The 18117-nt window shown below is 31.9% G+C and overlaps 1 protein-coding gene across 3 annotated transcripts in view; it reads left to right on the forward strand.

Annotated features, from left to right (window-relative positions):
* Window positions 1–18117, forward strand: part of FBXL4 (F-box and leucine rich repeat protein 4) — a 104193-nt gene that overhangs the window by 27734 nt on the left and 58342 nt on the right. For all 3 annotated transcript variants that reach the window (XM_074310233.1, XM_074310235.1, XM_074310234.1), the window contains 2 exons: window positions 8428–8773; window positions 12495–12739. In XM_074310233.1, the coding sequence (XP_074166334.1) occupies window positions 8428–8773; window positions 12495–12739 (591 nt within the window). The remainder of the gene's footprint in view (window positions 1–8427; window positions 8774–12494; window positions 12740–18117) is intronic.

The following is an 18117-nucleotide window of genomic DNA, read 5'->3' on the forward strand; positions in this document are numbered from 1 at the left end:
ATATAGTAGTGGTGTCATGGTATCATCACAGTGTTTTTATTTAGACTCACTCCATCTAGTAAGTTCTCAAATCTTATCATTTTTGTCTCCACAATATTTCTTGAACATATTCAGTCTACTACCCTTGTTCAATCTCTTTTCAGATCTTAACTGGACTGTTGCAATAGTCTCCTACTTTATCTCTCTGTCTCATTTATTTCCCTCCTCCAGTTCATCCTGTACATGGCCATCAAAGTGATTTAATAATTAAATCACTTTAGGAATAAAATGCAGGGATTGAGGCAGACCAAGATGACAGAGTAGAAGGAGGAATTCTCCCACGTCTCCCCCAAACTGCTCCAAATTCTTTTAACTAATTAAATTTCAGAGCAACAGAGTACCTCAGAGACAGAGTAGGATCTTTTCTAGCCGGAGGCAATTTAGAAGGTTGATAGAAACGGTCTGTAACTCCAGGGTGAGAGTCCAGTATGTGTTCTGGTACACACTGTACTGTAATATTCTTCTCTAAAATGTAATGTTCTTTAGGAGCAGGTTTCTTGGGGGGGGCATCTGGGAGCAGCCTTTGTTTCAGTTCAGTAATCACCCCAAATGCAGCCAGGTGTTAAAGTCCAAATCCTTTATTTTCTCCTTTAAAGTCTTGTCTCCTTTCCTGGAGCCTGGTTAGCTTTCTTAGAGGCCTTCTGTAGTCTTGGTTCCAAGAGCTTAAGCTCCCACCTGCCTTCTCTGGCTTCTGAATCTCCCCGAAAATGAATCCTGGTTGAGGCTCCTAGCTTATATATGCTCTGTTAAAGGTGTGAATCTTGTGGAACTATAATAAATACTAAGTATATGTACTGAACTAGAGAACTGTTAAATGCCATGCTAAATAATCATTGTCTCTATCAATTCCACTGACTTAGCACCTTGTTTCAAGTTCTAGTCCATAACACTGTACCAATGCAGCCCACCCCCACCACAGGAATAAATTGCATGTCTGACCATGTCACTCCTTTCCTCCACTGTGCCAATTACAGGAATTTCTTATTACCTCTATTATAGAATGTAAACTTTTTAAATTTAGTATTTAAAACTCTTTGAAATTTGATGTCTTCTTGCCTTTCTACTCTCATTACATTTTACCTCCTTCTTTGCTCTTAGTTGTATAGCTGTACTGGCATACTTGCTGTTTCTCCTTATACAGCACTCCATTACCTGTCTCTGACTATCCTTTCCTTAGTATTGACTATTTACTTGCATGGCATGTTCTCCCACCTGGCCTGTTCTCCTTCCTTGCCTCTTCCTTTTAGAATCCTTAGTTTCTTTCAGGATTCAGCATCAACATCATCTAATCCCAAAGACCTTTTCTGCACTTCCCCCATATGCTAGTTCCTTCCAAAATTGTCTTGTTTTTGATTCATATATATCTTATGAATACTACCTATATATGTGGTTACATATGTATGTTGTTTCCCACCAGAATGTAATCTCTTTTAAGGTAGTAGGACTTCCATTTTTGTGTCTACATTCCCAAAGATGGGAATAGTGCCTGGTTCATACTAGGGGTTTTGCTTATTGAATGGTTGACAGATTGACTATACAGTTGTAAAGGTCAAAGAGATCCTTATATACCAGTTTAGAGTTTGGACTTTAATAGGAAATATTAATAGGAAATGAGCAACAAGGAGACTATATATGGTCATTAGAAAGATTAATCAAATAGCAATATATGCATACATACAAACACAGGTATATATATGTATATATATATATATATATACACACACATACATACATGTATATGTGTATAATTATATGTATTGCACACATACAGAAGAAAGGATGAGAGAGAGACTGTGTGTGTGTGTGTGTGTGTGTGTGTGTGTGTGTGTGTGTGTGTGTGTTAGTTGGCAGGGGAGACTAGAGGTGGAGATATTGGATAAGAGGCAATTTTTAAAAAAGAAATGTACAGAAATCATGGTCCAAGCTAGGTTATTCATACCAGGAATGGTAGGAAGAAGAAATGAATGTGAAAAGATATTGTAGAATCTATGCACAGTAGTTGGTTACTGTCTATACACAGTCTTCCTCATACACAACATTCATTTTTTATTACTATGCTTTTGTTTAGATTGTCCTTTATGTCTAGAATGTATTATCTCCTCATCTTTGTCTCTTAGAATCCATAGTTCACTTTCAAAACTTACTCCAAATGCTACTTCCTTATTGAGACTTTTCTGATCATTTCAATTTTTAGTATCTACTTGAAATCACTTTTTATATTTTACTTTTTACTTATATGTAAAACTTGTTTTTCTCCAGTGGAAATGTAACTTTCTTGAGGAAAGGGACTATGATCAAAGACAAAAAAATGGTAGAGAATTAACAGAAGCAGAAAAGCTTAAAGAGAGGTGGCAAGAATACACAAAAGAACTATATAGCAAATGTCACTGATAACTTTGATGATGATGTGGTTATTTAGCTAGAATCAGACATCCTAGAGAATGAAGTCAAGTGGACCTTGGGAATCATTGATAACAGTAAGGCTAGTGGAGATAGATGATGGAATTCCAGCTCAGCTATTTAAAACCCTAAAAGATAATACTGTTAAAATGCTTCACTCATATGCCAGAAATTTTGGAAAATACAATAGTGGCCACTGGATTGGAAAAGATCTCTTAAGGTCTGAATCCTAAAAAAGGGCAGTCCCAAGGAATGTGTAATTATAGAACAATTACACTCATTTTACATGCCCACAAGGTTATACTTAAGATTTGCAAGCAAGGCTTCAGCAATATATATGAACTGAAAATACCATAAGAGTAAATGATTTTTGAAAAAGCAGAGGAACTAGAGACCAAATTGCCAACATTTGTTGGATTATGAAGAAAGCAAGGGAGTTCCAGAAAAAAAGATCTATTTCTGTTACATTTATTACACTGAAGTCTTAATTGTGTAGAACACAATAAGATGTGGCAAGTCCTCAAAAAGATGAGAGTTCTAGATAATCTTACTTGTCTCTAGGGAACTTATAATAGAAGCCAAGAAAACCAGTTAGAAAAGGAGAGCAAGGCTTCATATTGTTGCCTTGTTTGTTCAACTTTTATGTTTAATACATCATTTCACATTTCAGACTGGGTGAATCAAAAGCTGGATTCCATGTTGCCAGGACCAATATTCACAATCTCAAATATGCAAATGATAACACTATAATAGCAGAAAGGTAAGAGGAATTAAAAAGTGAAAGAGGAAAGTGTAAAAGCTTACTTAAAGCTTAATATAAAAAACAACAACAAAACAAAACAAAACCCAAACCAAAAAGCAAACCTGAGATCTTGGCAACTGGCCTTATCACTTCCTGACAAATAGAAGAAGAAATGGAAGTAGGATCAGATTTTATATTCTTGGACTCAGAGACCACTGTGGATGGCAACTGTAACTAAAATTAAAAGAAGCTTGCTTCTTGGAAGGAGTTATGGAAAATTTAGACAGCATACTAAAAAACAGAGATACTGTCTTGCTAATAAATATCTGTATAGTCAAAGTGATGGTTTTTAATAGTAATAATGTATGATGATTATTTTAATAATGATGTATATTGTTCTACAGGAAAAGCTGAATGCCACAGAATTGATGCTTTCGAAAGGTGATGATGTAAGAGTCCCTTCCATATCAAAGAGGTCAAATTAGTCAATATTTAAGGAAATTAAGTCAGATTATTCACTGGAAGGTCAAAGAAATTATCAGGCTAGAAAGTCAGTATTGAAAGTGAAGCTTAAATACTTTGACTACATAATGAGAAGATAGGACTCAATGGAAAAGACCCTGTTGTTGGGAAAGCTCAAAGGCAAAAAAGGAAAAGAGGATGACAGAGGATCAGGTGGATACATAGTATCAAGGAAACAATGAACATGAACTTGGGCAAACTACAAGAGGATGGAAGAAAAACAGTTCTGGCAGGCTATAGTTCATGGAATCATGTAGAGATGACTCTTCTTGAGTCTTGAAGAGATGAGGCGTATAATTTAGAATTTGCATATTTTCTGCATTAGAAACTCTTGCTGCTACACTACACTAGTTGAAAAGATTCAGTTCAGTGCCTAGCACCAGGTTTTATACATTGTGAGTACTTAATAAATGGTTACTCTATTGAGTATGCAGAGCATTTTCTTAGGGCTGTAAAAATGTTGGCTTGAGAGCTGTTCTGTCACTTTTTATTGTTTATTTTACCTATCTCTATCTCTGTGTTGCTTGGAATCCTTTAGAAAATACTGTGGAGGCTTGGCTCATTCTCTCCTCTTCCAATGCAATTTTCTTCTATGACTATGAGATGCCTAAAACAAATTGTTCAAATAGCTAAAATAATTTTATTGATATAGAAATATATTGACCAATTGCCAAAAAAAAAAAAAGAAAAGAAAAAAATGACACAGATTTCATGTAGAAATCATTGAAAAACCATAAAAATTATGACCAGTTTTTTCATCTCTGAATATCAATAAATCAATCAACAAGCACTTATTAAGCAAAGGGGAATTGTTTTCTCAGAAATTGGAAAGAGTGTGAATTTCTCAGAAATTTGGAAGAGAGTGTGAATCAGGAAAGCTCTTTGAGATCTGTATTTTAAAGAGCAACTTATAATAGTTGCAATCTTTATCACTTTTTGTTGATAAATAGATAATAAAAACTATTAATGTAAGCAAGGAAGTTAGCTTACTCATAAATTATTTACTTCTTTTTTAACTTCAAATAAGCCATGATATTGTTTCTTTAATAAATTCTGCCTTGAAAAACAACTTTTTTTTTTTTTGCTTTCATTACAGGCCACTAGTGGTCTTTAATAAATAAAACTGGAGAGTTTGCCAATCTTTATGTGATCATTAATAAAAACTACTGAAGCACCTCTTTGTGCAGTTAACAAGAGAGCTTAATACAGGCGTACAGTTAAGTCTAAGGTAATTGGTCTCATGTTCCCTTTTGACCTTCCCTCCCTTGTATGGTTTACTGCTTTTGAGGAAATATTCTCTCAGAATGCAACAGAAATAATCTTATCTTCATCTGGAACCAGAACTCCTTATGGAAGTAGAGATAGCAAATGAACAAAGCTTAAATAGAGCCAAAAAACTATGTTGGATTTAGGTAGCAGTGAAGCAGAGAAAAGTCTTGAGAGATGATAGCTTCATCATGTTCCACATCCCAGCATTGCAGACATATCCAAGTAAATAGCAAATTTTAGGTAGACACGTAAGTCATTTAGCCAGAAAAAAGACCCACCTGCTCGTAATTATATTCATCTTTGGGTAACAGTACCTTTCCATGCCACCCAATCCCTTCTGTTTTGTATCCCACTTGGGCCCTTCTCTGAAGAGAGCAAAATTTTGGGGATTCTCTTCTCCTATAGTTCCCATTTTTTTGACTTCCCATAATCCTTTAGTCTTTGACTAAGGGAAAACTACACTTTCCATACTTACTGATTCTCTAGTCTTTAACTTCTGTATTTACAGTCATTGTTTTTATATTTATTTGGGTGTTATATATGTTACATATATGTGTATATCTTATGTTGAAATTTAGTAGCATCAACTCTATTATTTTACATAATTTTACATCTTTCTTTATTATAGTTAGTAGGGAAGTCTTTTGAAAAAAAAATGTCCCTGTTTCCAGGAAAATTTTGTTAAAGTAATTGTTTTGAACCTTTATGCCTACAGAGAATAGATATTCATCCAATATCAATCTGCTAAGGTTGTAAGACAGAGAAGACATTTTCACTATATCTTAAGAGTTTATAACTTTATAAAGGGAAACCAGCATGGTTTGTATGATGCTGTACATGTTAATTCTCCCACAGATATTTATTTTTCCCAAATTTATTTAAAGAAAGAGAATAAGAAAAACAGAAAATACAAAACAAAATGAAAGAAAGCAAAAGAGAACATTGTCATATGCCCAGCAGAATATCAGGGAGTATTCAGAATATATAATAACAAATAACCTGTTTAAGAAAGTATATATATATATATATATATATATATATATATATGTATATATATATATGTTAATATGAGAAATTATATTCATGATTGTCCATCTTTTCTTTACTTCCTTATAAATATTGTTCTTTTGTGGTATGCTGTGCACCTTTTTTACTTTATTCTTTTTTCCCCTCCCTTTCATTTCCCTCCCACTCCCAAGCAGGCTAAAGTTAAGAAATGATATATTTAAATATAGATTTGTAGGTATATATACACACACATACATACACACGCACATACCCCCATATATAGATATACACATATCTTTCTTATCCTTGCTGATCTTTTACTTTAATTCTGCTCCTAACTTGTCTTGCTATTAACCTCTCCCCACCCATGTATCCCTGCTTTATCTTCTTCCCTCACCCTTTGCTTCTCTGTCCACTCATCCCTCCTCTCTTATTTCTTTATAGATTTCGGAGGATGTTATACCCTTCAGAGTATATATGTAATGTTGCTTGTTTAGCCCATTACCAATGTAAATAGGTTTTCAGAATTATGAATCCTCCTTCCCCCTCTAATGCCTCTGTCTATTCTTCCTCTGTACATCATTTGTATGACATAATTACTATTTTTACCTTAACTCTGCCCTAATCTTTCTTTTGAGCTGCTATATTGTTGATGTCAATCTTAAACATATGCTTTAAATTTCCCATGTAAAAAAAAATTATCCATGTTGAGTTCCTTGAAATTGATCTTTGATATTGACTATTATATGTTAAATTTTCTATCAAGTTCAAGTTTGGTTTGTAGAAAGTCCTAAAAATCTGCAAGTTCATTGAATGTCCATTTTTTTCCTTATTCAGTATTATAGATAATTTTGCTGAATATGGTATTTTTGGCTTCAGGCTTAATTCTTTTGATTGTACATAGTATTCTAAGACCTATGATCTTTTATTGTGGCAGCTGATAAGTCCTGAACAGTTCTAATTGTAGCCCCAGTGTATTTGAATTGTTTTTTTTTTTTTTTTTTTTTTTTTGCAAAATATTCTCTTTGATTTTGGGGGTTTCAAAATTTGGCAATAATGTTCCTATGTGTTTTCCACAAAGGATCTCATTGAGGTGGTAATTGTTGGATTTTTTTTTTTTCTATTTCTACTTTCCTTTCATGTTGTTTCACTCCAGGAAAAATTTATTGGATTTTTTTTTATTATTGTGTCAAGGTGCTTTTTTATGGTCTTAATGAATTATAACCAAATATAATATCTTGAAAGGCTTTACCTTTATCTCTCTAGACTTGTATCTGAGCCTAAAATGTTTAGAAACTATGTGATGTTGACACCATCATTTCAGCAGCCTATCTACATCATGTTAGTTCACCCCATTATTTAGAAGTATATTTACATCTTTTCTGGATTCAAAACTGGTGATTCTTTGCTAAATTCTTATTTCAAATTTAAGTGATGCATCTAACTCTCAGCTTATTTACATAGCCGTGATTACTTGAGTAAAAAGAAATTGATCATACTTTTTGATGATTCCTGGTTTTTTTTTTTCTGACACTTCATTTGAGTCTTGTCCCACAGACTCTTCCTCAGCCATCTTACCCTCTTGTCAAATACACGCACCATATTTTGCTGAGAAATGTTTTCTCTAGGCTTCCATGGAAAAAATATTTTAAACATAAGAAATAATAGAAATCATCTCTTTATAATCAAGGGTCAAGTAAGGGAAATATTGAATGATGGACTGGGAAGTTCAGATAATCTTTATGGACAATGGGAAATAAATCCAGAATTCAAGTTAGTGAGGTGATGAAAACATTATATTGGAAAAATTAACTTGTTGGTGTCAAGAAAGATGGACTGATAGAAGGTAAACATAAGGGCTGATCAACTCTTAGTTTAATATAATTGATATATCATGATGTTAGGTGATAGTGAGAACTAAGAAGGAACTTATTATAAAAGACATTTCAGCAAACAAATGGTAAGATTTGGCAATAGGAGGGAGGAAGGAGCAGAATAAAACAGAATGCTTCAGCATTCCTCATGGTTCTGAAAGAAATGAAAATAGTGGGTAAGATGGGGTTGCTATTTGGGAACTAATATGATGAATGTAGAGTCAGTAGTATCATTAGTCAACAGAAGAGCTTTTTTGTATAAGGAAACTTTCCCAGTTTTGGGTTACTTTCCTTTCCCTTCCTCTCATTCTTCTTCCTCTAAAACTGTGGAAGATTGAATCTGTGAAATAAAACATCTATGAAGTTGTGGCAAAATATCAAAGTTTGTTGAATCATAGTTATGTTTAATTTTTATTTTTGTATAAATTGGAAATCACTAGAGAACACAGGAGTTCTGAGATCATTTTATACTCTAACAAAGTCTTTAATTTCATATTTTAGATTTGAGTAAACACAGCTCTTAATCCATCATTACTATCACCTTATTATAGGTAAAGTTTCTTTCTTTGGCAGATGGGAAATTCTATGGTCAGAGAAACCTACAAAGGTGAATGCTCCCCAGGCTCGCCAGTTTAAACCTTGTATCAAACAGATAAATTTTCCTTCGAATCTTATTCGACTGGAAGTAAATAGCACTCTTCTGGACTATTACACTGAATTAGATGCAGTTGTGCTTCATGGTGTGAAGGACAGACCTGTACTTTCACTTAAGACTTCACTCGTTGACATGAATGATCTGGATGAAGAGGATTATGAAGAGAAAGATGTCTGTGGAATGGAGACTCTTAGCAAACAGTTCAACAGTGCTGCAATCAGGGAATGGACAAACAATGGGTATTTTGATAAACTACCTTATGAGGTAAGCAAAAAAAAAAAAAAAAGAAAGAAAGAAAAAGAAAAAAAAAATCTTAATAAAATAGAATATTTTCTTAGTACATCTAGGTAAAATGCCTAGATGTACAAACTAAAAATACATAAAGTTATTGCAGAAATACTATTGCCACTTAAGAGATCATATTTTCTTCAGGTACTCATATATTTATATTTAACTTTCTAAAATACAGAGTTCTTTATGATGCTCTGAAGTAGATTTCTAAAGACTTTTAGTTTGTAACACATTTAAAGCCCTAATGTGAAATATTTTAATTTGAATTAATTGAATTTTAAAAATCCATCCATACTTTTTGTTGATTCAAATTAGTATTTTTCATCAATAAATAAGCATTTGTCATTATTGATAAAATTTATCCTTAAAGTGTTATCAATTGGACTGAATTTATGGAATTTTACTATCTAACATAAATGATCTAGCTATTATGGAATATGCAATATTAGAAAATCTAGATAAAAAAGAACAGGGCCAGACAGGGGCCAGGATTAAAAAAAAAGGGGAGGGGAAGGTAAGGGTTGGCTGTTGAACTCCATTTTCTCATTTTTTTCTTGATGTGTTCCTCATTTTTAGAGGAATACTGATTTATTGTTTTCCCAACTAGAGTTCTCTAGTCCTTAGGATGAGTGGAAAAAGGAAGAATGAGTTAAGGGGATAAGGAGAGGAAGGAATGATAGAGAGAAAGAGAAAGTGGAAAGGCAGAGACAAAAATAATATTTATATTAGGAAAAAATAAGGACTAAGTTGTACCATCAAAGACTTCGAGAAAGCACTATGCCATTAGACTTTGTATAATTGCATCCATAGATAGTTTGACAGATGATTTGGAAAAGACTGGAATGTACAATCAGATGAGTATACAATTTTTGATTCTTGACTCCTCCTTCAAAAATTTAAAGATTAAAAAATTTTAAGAACGAGTTTAATGTAATATATTGAATTTATATTCCATGGCAGCTTTGTATATGCTATTGATTTAACTTCTGATATGTCATGTGCCTTATTTACTTAATAGATGAACTAAACATTTTATACAAATTGACTATTATCTATATATATACGTTTGTGTGTATGTGTGTATACATATATATATATGTGTATACATATATATATATATATATATATATATATATATATATATATATATATAGGCTTTTAAAATAATTTTATTATGAATATTTTGACTAAGTAAAGAATGCTTTTAAGCAAATAATCCTTTATCTAATTTGTTTTTTGTATAATTATGAATTTTTCTATATTGCCACTTTTGTTCAAAGCAAGATAACCTGTGTGTCTTTGAGTACTGATACAAAATAGTAACATTTTTCCTCATTCCTTTTCTCTTAATTTTTTTTGTTTGATATTTTAGGCTGCATGATTTTGTTAATATACTCAATCAAGTATACTGATTATTAATCTTTTCTTTCACTGTAAGTTATTTTGACTTGAGTATAATCAGACTTAATTTAAAAAAAAAAAACCTTCCTAAATCCAACATTTTATTTGAGAAAAGATTTCTGCTATAAACTTTCAAATTTAGATCAGTTATTATTGAATATAATGAATACAGTAGCATCGCTGCTATATTCCACTATAGAAGACTGTGAAGTGAATTTCAGGAGGGCTGTCATTATAAGGCAACCTCTAGCCCACAAAATGAGGTTAGTTTTTTTTAAATCTTTTTTTTTTTTTTTTTTTTTTTTTGGATGAAGCAGTTGTGGTTGAGTGACTTGCCCAGGGTCACACAGTTAGGAAATGTTAAAGTGTCTGGGGCCAAATTTGAACTCATGTCCTCCTGACTATAGGGTTAGTGCTCTGCCCACTGTTCCATCTAGCTGCTTCAAGGTTAGTTTTTCATTTGTAGGCACTGCATCCTATTTAATGGATCAAAAAATTACATATAAATAACGATTAAACATGTATGTAGCATCTTTAAACTTAAAAAGAGATTTAGATGCACTGTTTCTTTTAATCCTCAGAACTAATCTGTTAGATAAATATCTTACAGTCATGAAAGACCCCTATTTTACAGGTAAGGAAACTGAAGCTCAGACTATATGACTGGCCCGTTATTATACATTCTTGTAGATGTCAGCCAAGATTCCAAGCCGATGTCTCTCTTGTCTTTGTGGCCATTGTTCTTTCCACCATGCTGTATTACTTTTCTATACCAAAATGTTACGAAGCATAACACTTCATTAATGAAGAAAAAAAACCTGGGAAGGAGGGGGAGATGGGAATTGTATTGAATATAGTCTTTTTTTTAATAATTAAATTAACCTTATTTGGGGATTCCATACCATATCATATATTCATTATGGTATCAAATTGTTCATTATGCTAGGATACTCATGGATAAAGAGCAAGATTTCGACAGATACCAAAGTCTATGTTGGTAATGATTAATGGATATTTCTCTATAGGCTTGAAATCTGTTAGGTTTCATTTAATCATAGGTAAAAAGTTTTTTTCTTTTATTTTATCGCTATAATCTTATTTACATTTCATTCTATTATTTCTGTTTTGTATTTCAGCTAGTATTATTATTTTTTCAGTAAATATCATGCAATATTGTTCTGCATCAAGAATTGTACAAATGAAAAAGTATGTATTTGGAACTCTACCAAAAATTCTTTGGGATATAATCTTACTTCCAGTTTACAGGTGTTATAAATAATATAGGTTATATAATGTTCAATATGAAGATGTCTTTAACGCAGTCATTCTTTAAAATCTCAAAAGTATTTGCAGTTAAAAACAGATATAAAGGTAGTTTTAGACAGTGCCAATTAACATGATACAGTGATTGATTAAATTCTTTGTGATGATTTGATAATATCTTTTCCAAAACTGATTTTGAAATGTTATTACTTTATGCACTAAGAATTCATGCATTCTGGTTTTGGTCATTGTAACATGTAACATGTAAAAATCATGTGGTTTTCCTACATTCTTTTAGTATTGCAAATCATTCTATCTTTAAAAGCAACATAATTCTGACTAAAAATGAACAGTTTGGGGAATACAGTATATTTAGCATTTTTTAAAATGTGCAAAAATAAAGTTTTTAGAATATGTATGTAACCTATATATTTTTTACATTTAAAATAATTGCATACTATTTTTCTACTATTAAGAGGAAAAATTAAACACAAGAAAATGGCGGTTTTTTTAAACCCTGTTCCAGATTTATTTTCTTCATTTATAAACATAATCTTTTTTTTTCTTTGTGTTTCCTGGAAGTTCAGCCATAATTAGTTGTAGGCTGAACATATTGCTGCAAATTGACTAGTGCTTAGTCCAACTATTTTTCAAACTATTAGATAAGATAAATGGATAAGTTAAGGGAAGGAATTGAATCATCATTCAGATCTCTACTTATGAATTACTTAGGATATATGATAGTTATTTATTTTTTATCTTTAATTTTAGTAGAAATATTATTAGCCTAAATACAACTTTAAAAAATAAAAAGAATAGTCAAGAGGAGTTGAAAATACTTTGAATTTTAAAAGCCTCTGATGCCATCTTACTGTATTTTGATACAAATGGTAGCATTCTTTTCAAATTTTAGTTTTTAATGTTTATATCCTTAAAAGTATTGTTTTGATTATTTCTTTATGATTTTATAGTTTGATAATGATACTTATAGTTTTTATCTTGATATCTCTATTTTTTATCTTTTATGTAGCTGATCCAGTTGATTTTGAGTCATCTTACATTACCTGACCTATGTAGATTAGCGCAAACTTGTAAACTACTCTATCAACATTGTTGTGATCCTCTACAATATACTCATCTCAATTTGCAACCTTATTGGGCAAAGCTGAATGACACATCTCTGGAATACCTGCAATCTCGTTGTACACTAGTCCAATGGCTAAATTTATCTTGGACTGGAAATCGTGGCTTCATCTCTGTTTCAGGATTTGGCAGGTTAGTGTCCAAATATGGAGAGATTCACCCAAAGACTTGGTTAGTTCTTATAATGAAAGTTCCAAATAATGTGTAGGGCATATATATGAAAATAAGATAAAAGTATAGTTTGCATAATGGTGGATTGATTATTCTTAAAAGTAATGTCCTATAGCATCCTCTTCTGGTTGAACAGCTTTAAGAAACCATTTTAAACTTTAATATTATTTAGTGAACATATAGCTTTTATGGAAAATAATTTTAAGTAACATATTTTTTTTATTTTTATGCCCAATGAAAGTTTTTTTAAAATAAAAAGCCTTTTCTCATTCTCATAATTTCATATTATATGAATAACATGTTTAAAAACTATTTCAAAATCAGATCTACTTCTCTAATGTGATTTGTCAGAAATGGAAAACAATTTATTACAGAACATTTTTAATTAAATCTTAATTACACGTGCAATGCATCACCCAAATTTAGAAGCTCATTTGAACTAATTATGTTGAAAAATGCAATTGCACGCTAAATAGGCGACCACATTTGCAGACCTGCCCAGGTGTTTCTGCTCCTTTCTATTTAGACACTTGATTTCCTTACTATTAAATGTCACCTGTTAAACATTGGAAGCTTACAAGTTATATATTTATTCAGGAATATAGCCATTTTATCTTATGCTGTAAATTTGTGGGGAGTTTTAATTGTTGATGACAGTTTCCAATTATGTTTCAGAAAATAATTTTCTTATTTTTATTAAACTAAATGAATGATCACCAAAGGGGGGAAAATTCAGGAAATTTCATGAAATGTTTGCTTGATTAAAATTTTTTTCTGTTCTTATGGATATTCATTACACCATTAACTTACTATAAAACCAGTGATACATTCTCATGAACAAATTTTTGGTCTCAAGATATGTGAGATTCTGAGAATAGTAATAATGCTTAAACTGTTTTTAACAATATCCAAAATGCTAACATTAGTGAACAGTATTTCAAAAACAAAAACAATACACATACAGTTCTGTCTATCCTTTTAGTTCTATGGTAACATTAGGTAGACTTTTCTTTTTATTGGACTTTATGATAAATTTTTAAAAAATGTACATGTAGCCACAAGAGTTGATACATACTCAGAATCTATATGATTCTGTGAATTAGATCTTAAATACTTTGTAACTGTAATAATAAGTACAGTATGAATTTCATTTGTGTTTTGAATTTTATGTTTGTAATAATAGTAATATTCTCCATTTCATAGATGAGGAAACTGAGTCACAGAACAGTTAAATGACATGTACAGGGTCATAGGGTTTCTGAGCTTAATTTGAAGTTGGGTTTTCCTGATTCTGGCTTCAGTGCTATTCACTGCCTATCCTGGTTGCCTATATGAACAATGCAAAAATGATATTTTTAATTTCTGAATGATATGTATTTTTTAGTTATAAAAATTTGAATGCATTCATTTACTTCACCTGTTTTTCCCTCTTCACTTTGAACTTCTTTTGTTGTCAAGTAAGACCCAAAAGATCTGGAGCTAGTAATAACCAGATACATTTTAGAGTCTGAAGAATTAAAACAACCTGAATATGAAAGGAGCTACTGACATTCAATAACAGACATAAGATATTCAGCTTTCTGATTTCATGGCACTAATCCATAGTGCCTTCTTTCTAAGTAGAAGGTACTCAATTATTCAGTCATAAAGCATTTAGTTAGCACCATAAAGCTGAATACTGTGTTATGTACTGGGGATGAAGAGAGAAGAAAATAAATCATCCTCTGCCTTTATCACTGATCCTGGTACATAGGAAGTGATTAATAAATGTTTTTACATTCAATTGTAAATTCAAGGTAGTTAAAGGCAAGTAATTAGAGGGGAAGAATATTTGCCTTAGGAGGGTAGGGGTGGGAATCAGGAAAGACTTTATGTAGAAAGTGAAGCTAGAGCTGCATTGTGAAGGAAGAGAGGAATTTTTTTTTTTTTTTAACATAGAAGTCAGAAGAAAGTACATTCATGCAAGAGGAATGGATGGCCAGTGCAAACACATAGAAACCAGGAGATGGAGAATTGTCTGTAAGGAACAGCAAGAAAGCAGATTTGTTGGTGCTTTACAGTGCAGGAAAGAGAGCAGTATATCAAGATGCTGGAAATCTGAGTTGGGTTTAAAAGTAAAAAACAAAGAAATTTCTCTTTTACTCTAGAGGCAATGGAGCTCCTCCAAAGCTAATTGAAAAGAAGAGTTGATCCTTTCTTAAGGAAAATCTCTTTGGTAGTTATGTGGAAGTTTGACTGAAGTAGAGAGAAAAAAAGGGAGATTCAGAGAGAGAGAGAGAGAGAGAGAGAGAGAGAGAGAGAGAGAGAGAGAGAGAGAGAGAGAAAGAGAGACTGACTAATATTAAGTTTAATTTAGAAGCCATTGTACACACTGTACACAAAAGGTGTTGAGAGTCTTGACTAGAGTTGTAATTCTATGAACATCTAAGTGATGTAGAAGTAGGAATGAAAGATTTGGCAAGTAATTGTTTATATAAGGGTGAGTAAGAATGAGAAATTGAGGATAACATTTAAGTTAAAAACTTGGAAAACTGGAAAAATATAGTTATCCTCAGCAGAAATAAGGAACTTTGCAAGAGGAAGGAATGGTATTGAAGTTTGCTGTACACAATAAATTTACATATCTCCAGAATATCCAGTTTAAAAAACCCAGTAGGTAGTTATTGATGAATGACTGAAACTTAGGGAGAGACTAGATATATTGATTTGTGATTCATTTGTATGTAGATGGCAATTAAGTTCTTGGAGCTGATGAGCTCACCAAAAGAAGTTTAGAGAGAAAAAAAGAAGAGGGAACAGCACAGATCATTGGAGAATGCCCATAGTTAGGGGACTTGATATGGTTGATCAGCAAGTACAGAAAACTAAAAGGGAATAGGACATTCAGGTAGGAGAATAAAGACCAAATACTGTCATGAAAATTCAGAGAGGACCTTTCAAGGCTTATAGAGTCATAGCCATCTTCAGTCAGTGAAGAATTAATAGTAGGTGTTTATACATATTGGTCACATTATGGCAGCCTTAGGTTGTAATGCCGGAGAAACTGAGGCAAGTTAGAGATTAGAGAGTTTTTAATATTTTATTAATTGGAGAGTTTAATTGACTGGACAGGACTCTTGTCTCAAAGTATCCAGTGACTAATGGAAGAATGCTAAACTCTTTTATATCTTTCAAACAAAGGAGAGCAGGAAAAGTTCTTACAGAACCTTTTGGTTCTGTAAGAGGCAATAAAGTCTTACTGAAAACCAGAGTCAGGATGTTTGAATAAACAGAAAGAAGGATGTCAATTGAAGTATCTGGGATGGTCTTATCTCTTGGAATATTTTAGAAGGGACAGTGTCACAAATTCTTTGAAAGCAGAAAGAGCTAGGAGCCAGGATGTCTGATCTGCTCCTCATCTCCCATTGACAATTTATAACCTTAGAGCAAATGTTCCTCAGTCTTAATGAACCAGAGGGGTTTTACAACTTAAGGGGAATGAGGCAGAACAGTTAAGGAAACTGAGATAGAACAATTCAGGAAACTCAGTCAGGACAATAAGGGAAAACTAGGGCAGGAAAACTGAGGTAGAAGAGCTCAAGGAGACTGTGGCATAACAAGGTCTTTTTCTCCACCAGGATTTAGTCTTTACCTCCTACTTGAACATTTGAAGGAGAAAAAAGGCAAAAAGAATGACTAATGGATTTGGCTAATATTCACACCAATTCTGTTTCCAAAGCCAATTACAGAAGCTTCTAACCATGTGATTACTGTACCAGAAATAGTTTCAAATGATCTGTGCATACCTCAAAATCCAAATAGATATTGTAGATAGATTAATTGAGCACTCTGCACATAAGAGCTGGGTTCATTGGTAAATCCCCCATTATATTTGTTTAAACTTTCTTATTTATATAACTAATTCTAGTATATAAAAAGAAATAGGAAGAAAACATCATTGCTTTTCTAAATTTTAGATTATTGTTTCATAGATAGAGTTTCTCATGGCATGATTAAAGCTTCAGTTTTTTTTTTTTCAACTAGAAATTTGGTCTGTGTTGTCAGTTCACTCAAATTAATTGCTTGACCTTGTTTAAAGATTAACAAAAAACAAAAATAAACATAAGTATTTTATATTTAACTATATTATTTTAGCCTGTAAACTAGTTGATTTAAAAAAAAAAGTTTTATTGATGATTAAAAAAAACAACAACAAAAACTTTACCAATCATTCTCTAATCCCCCTAAAATAGAATCCTTTTTTGTAACAAAGTACAAAGCAATCTAGCACATTGGCCAAAGACATTTATTCTCTCAATCTCATCCTTTTAATTCTTATTGTTTATATTAAGTGAATATTTATTAAAAGGGAAAAAGGGAGAAGTATTTTTTCCAAGGGGGGTATTAAAAGTTTTTCAGACTGATTGCTGTTGGTCCCTTTACTTTGACTACTGAATTGATAGTCATTATGATTTGTAGGCAGCATTCCCAGAATAAACAATAAATATTCATAACTTGATTATTAATGAAAAATCTATGAATAAGTATGGTCTATTTATGCTCATTACTGTGAACAAGATTTATTTATAATAATTTTAAGAAAAAAAAAAGTAGATATTTTTCCAAAGTAGAGATAAGTATTAAATAATCAGTTTCTAGGGAGTTTTTGGGAAAAGATTAATGTAACTCCTTGTTGCTGATAATTCTATATAGATATAACACTGTATTTCTGTAGGGTGAAACTATTTAACATGACTCTCTCTTATGAGTTCTTAGGAAATGGTATCCCTGAATTATTCAGCAAATACATTTAGAAGATACACTTAAAATTTTTGATCATAATAATAATAGATCATAATCTATCCTTTCTATATATGGAAATATGTAAATTAGTAGCTTAACATATAACATATTGCCTACATTTATCAGTTTATATGCAGCTTCTCTATTTATTTTATTTATTTTTTGCTGAGGAAGTTGGGGTCACATATCTAGGAAGTTTTAAGTGTCTGACATCAGATTTGACCTCAGGTCATCCTGACTTCAGGGCTGGTGCTCTATCCACTGCACCACCTAGTTGCCCCTATAGGCAACTTCTTAATATCAGATTTATTTCCCAATTCTTCTTGTTAGGAATACCAAAAAAAAAAAAAAAAAAAAAAAAAAAAAGGTAAAAACTTTTGGGACACCTTCAATATAGTTAAGTATTTGATGACTAGTTTTAAAATAATTTTCATTCATAATTTCTTTTATCTGGAATCGATATTGTACCCAACCAAATAAAAATTTATTTAGAATAACAATGAGTTTAATTTTTTCAAGATTCATTGCAATGTGAATAACATAAACACACAGTTATG

The sequence above is a fragment of the Sminthopsis crassicaudata genome, chromosome 4 (assembly GCF_048593235.1).
Source record: "Sminthopsis crassicaudata isolate SCR6 chromosome 4, ASM4859323v1, whole genome shotgun sequence".
In the NCBI taxonomy this organism is placed as follows: Eukaryota; Metazoa; Chordata; class Mammalia; order Dasyuromorphia; family Dasyuridae; genus Sminthopsis; species Sminthopsis crassicaudata.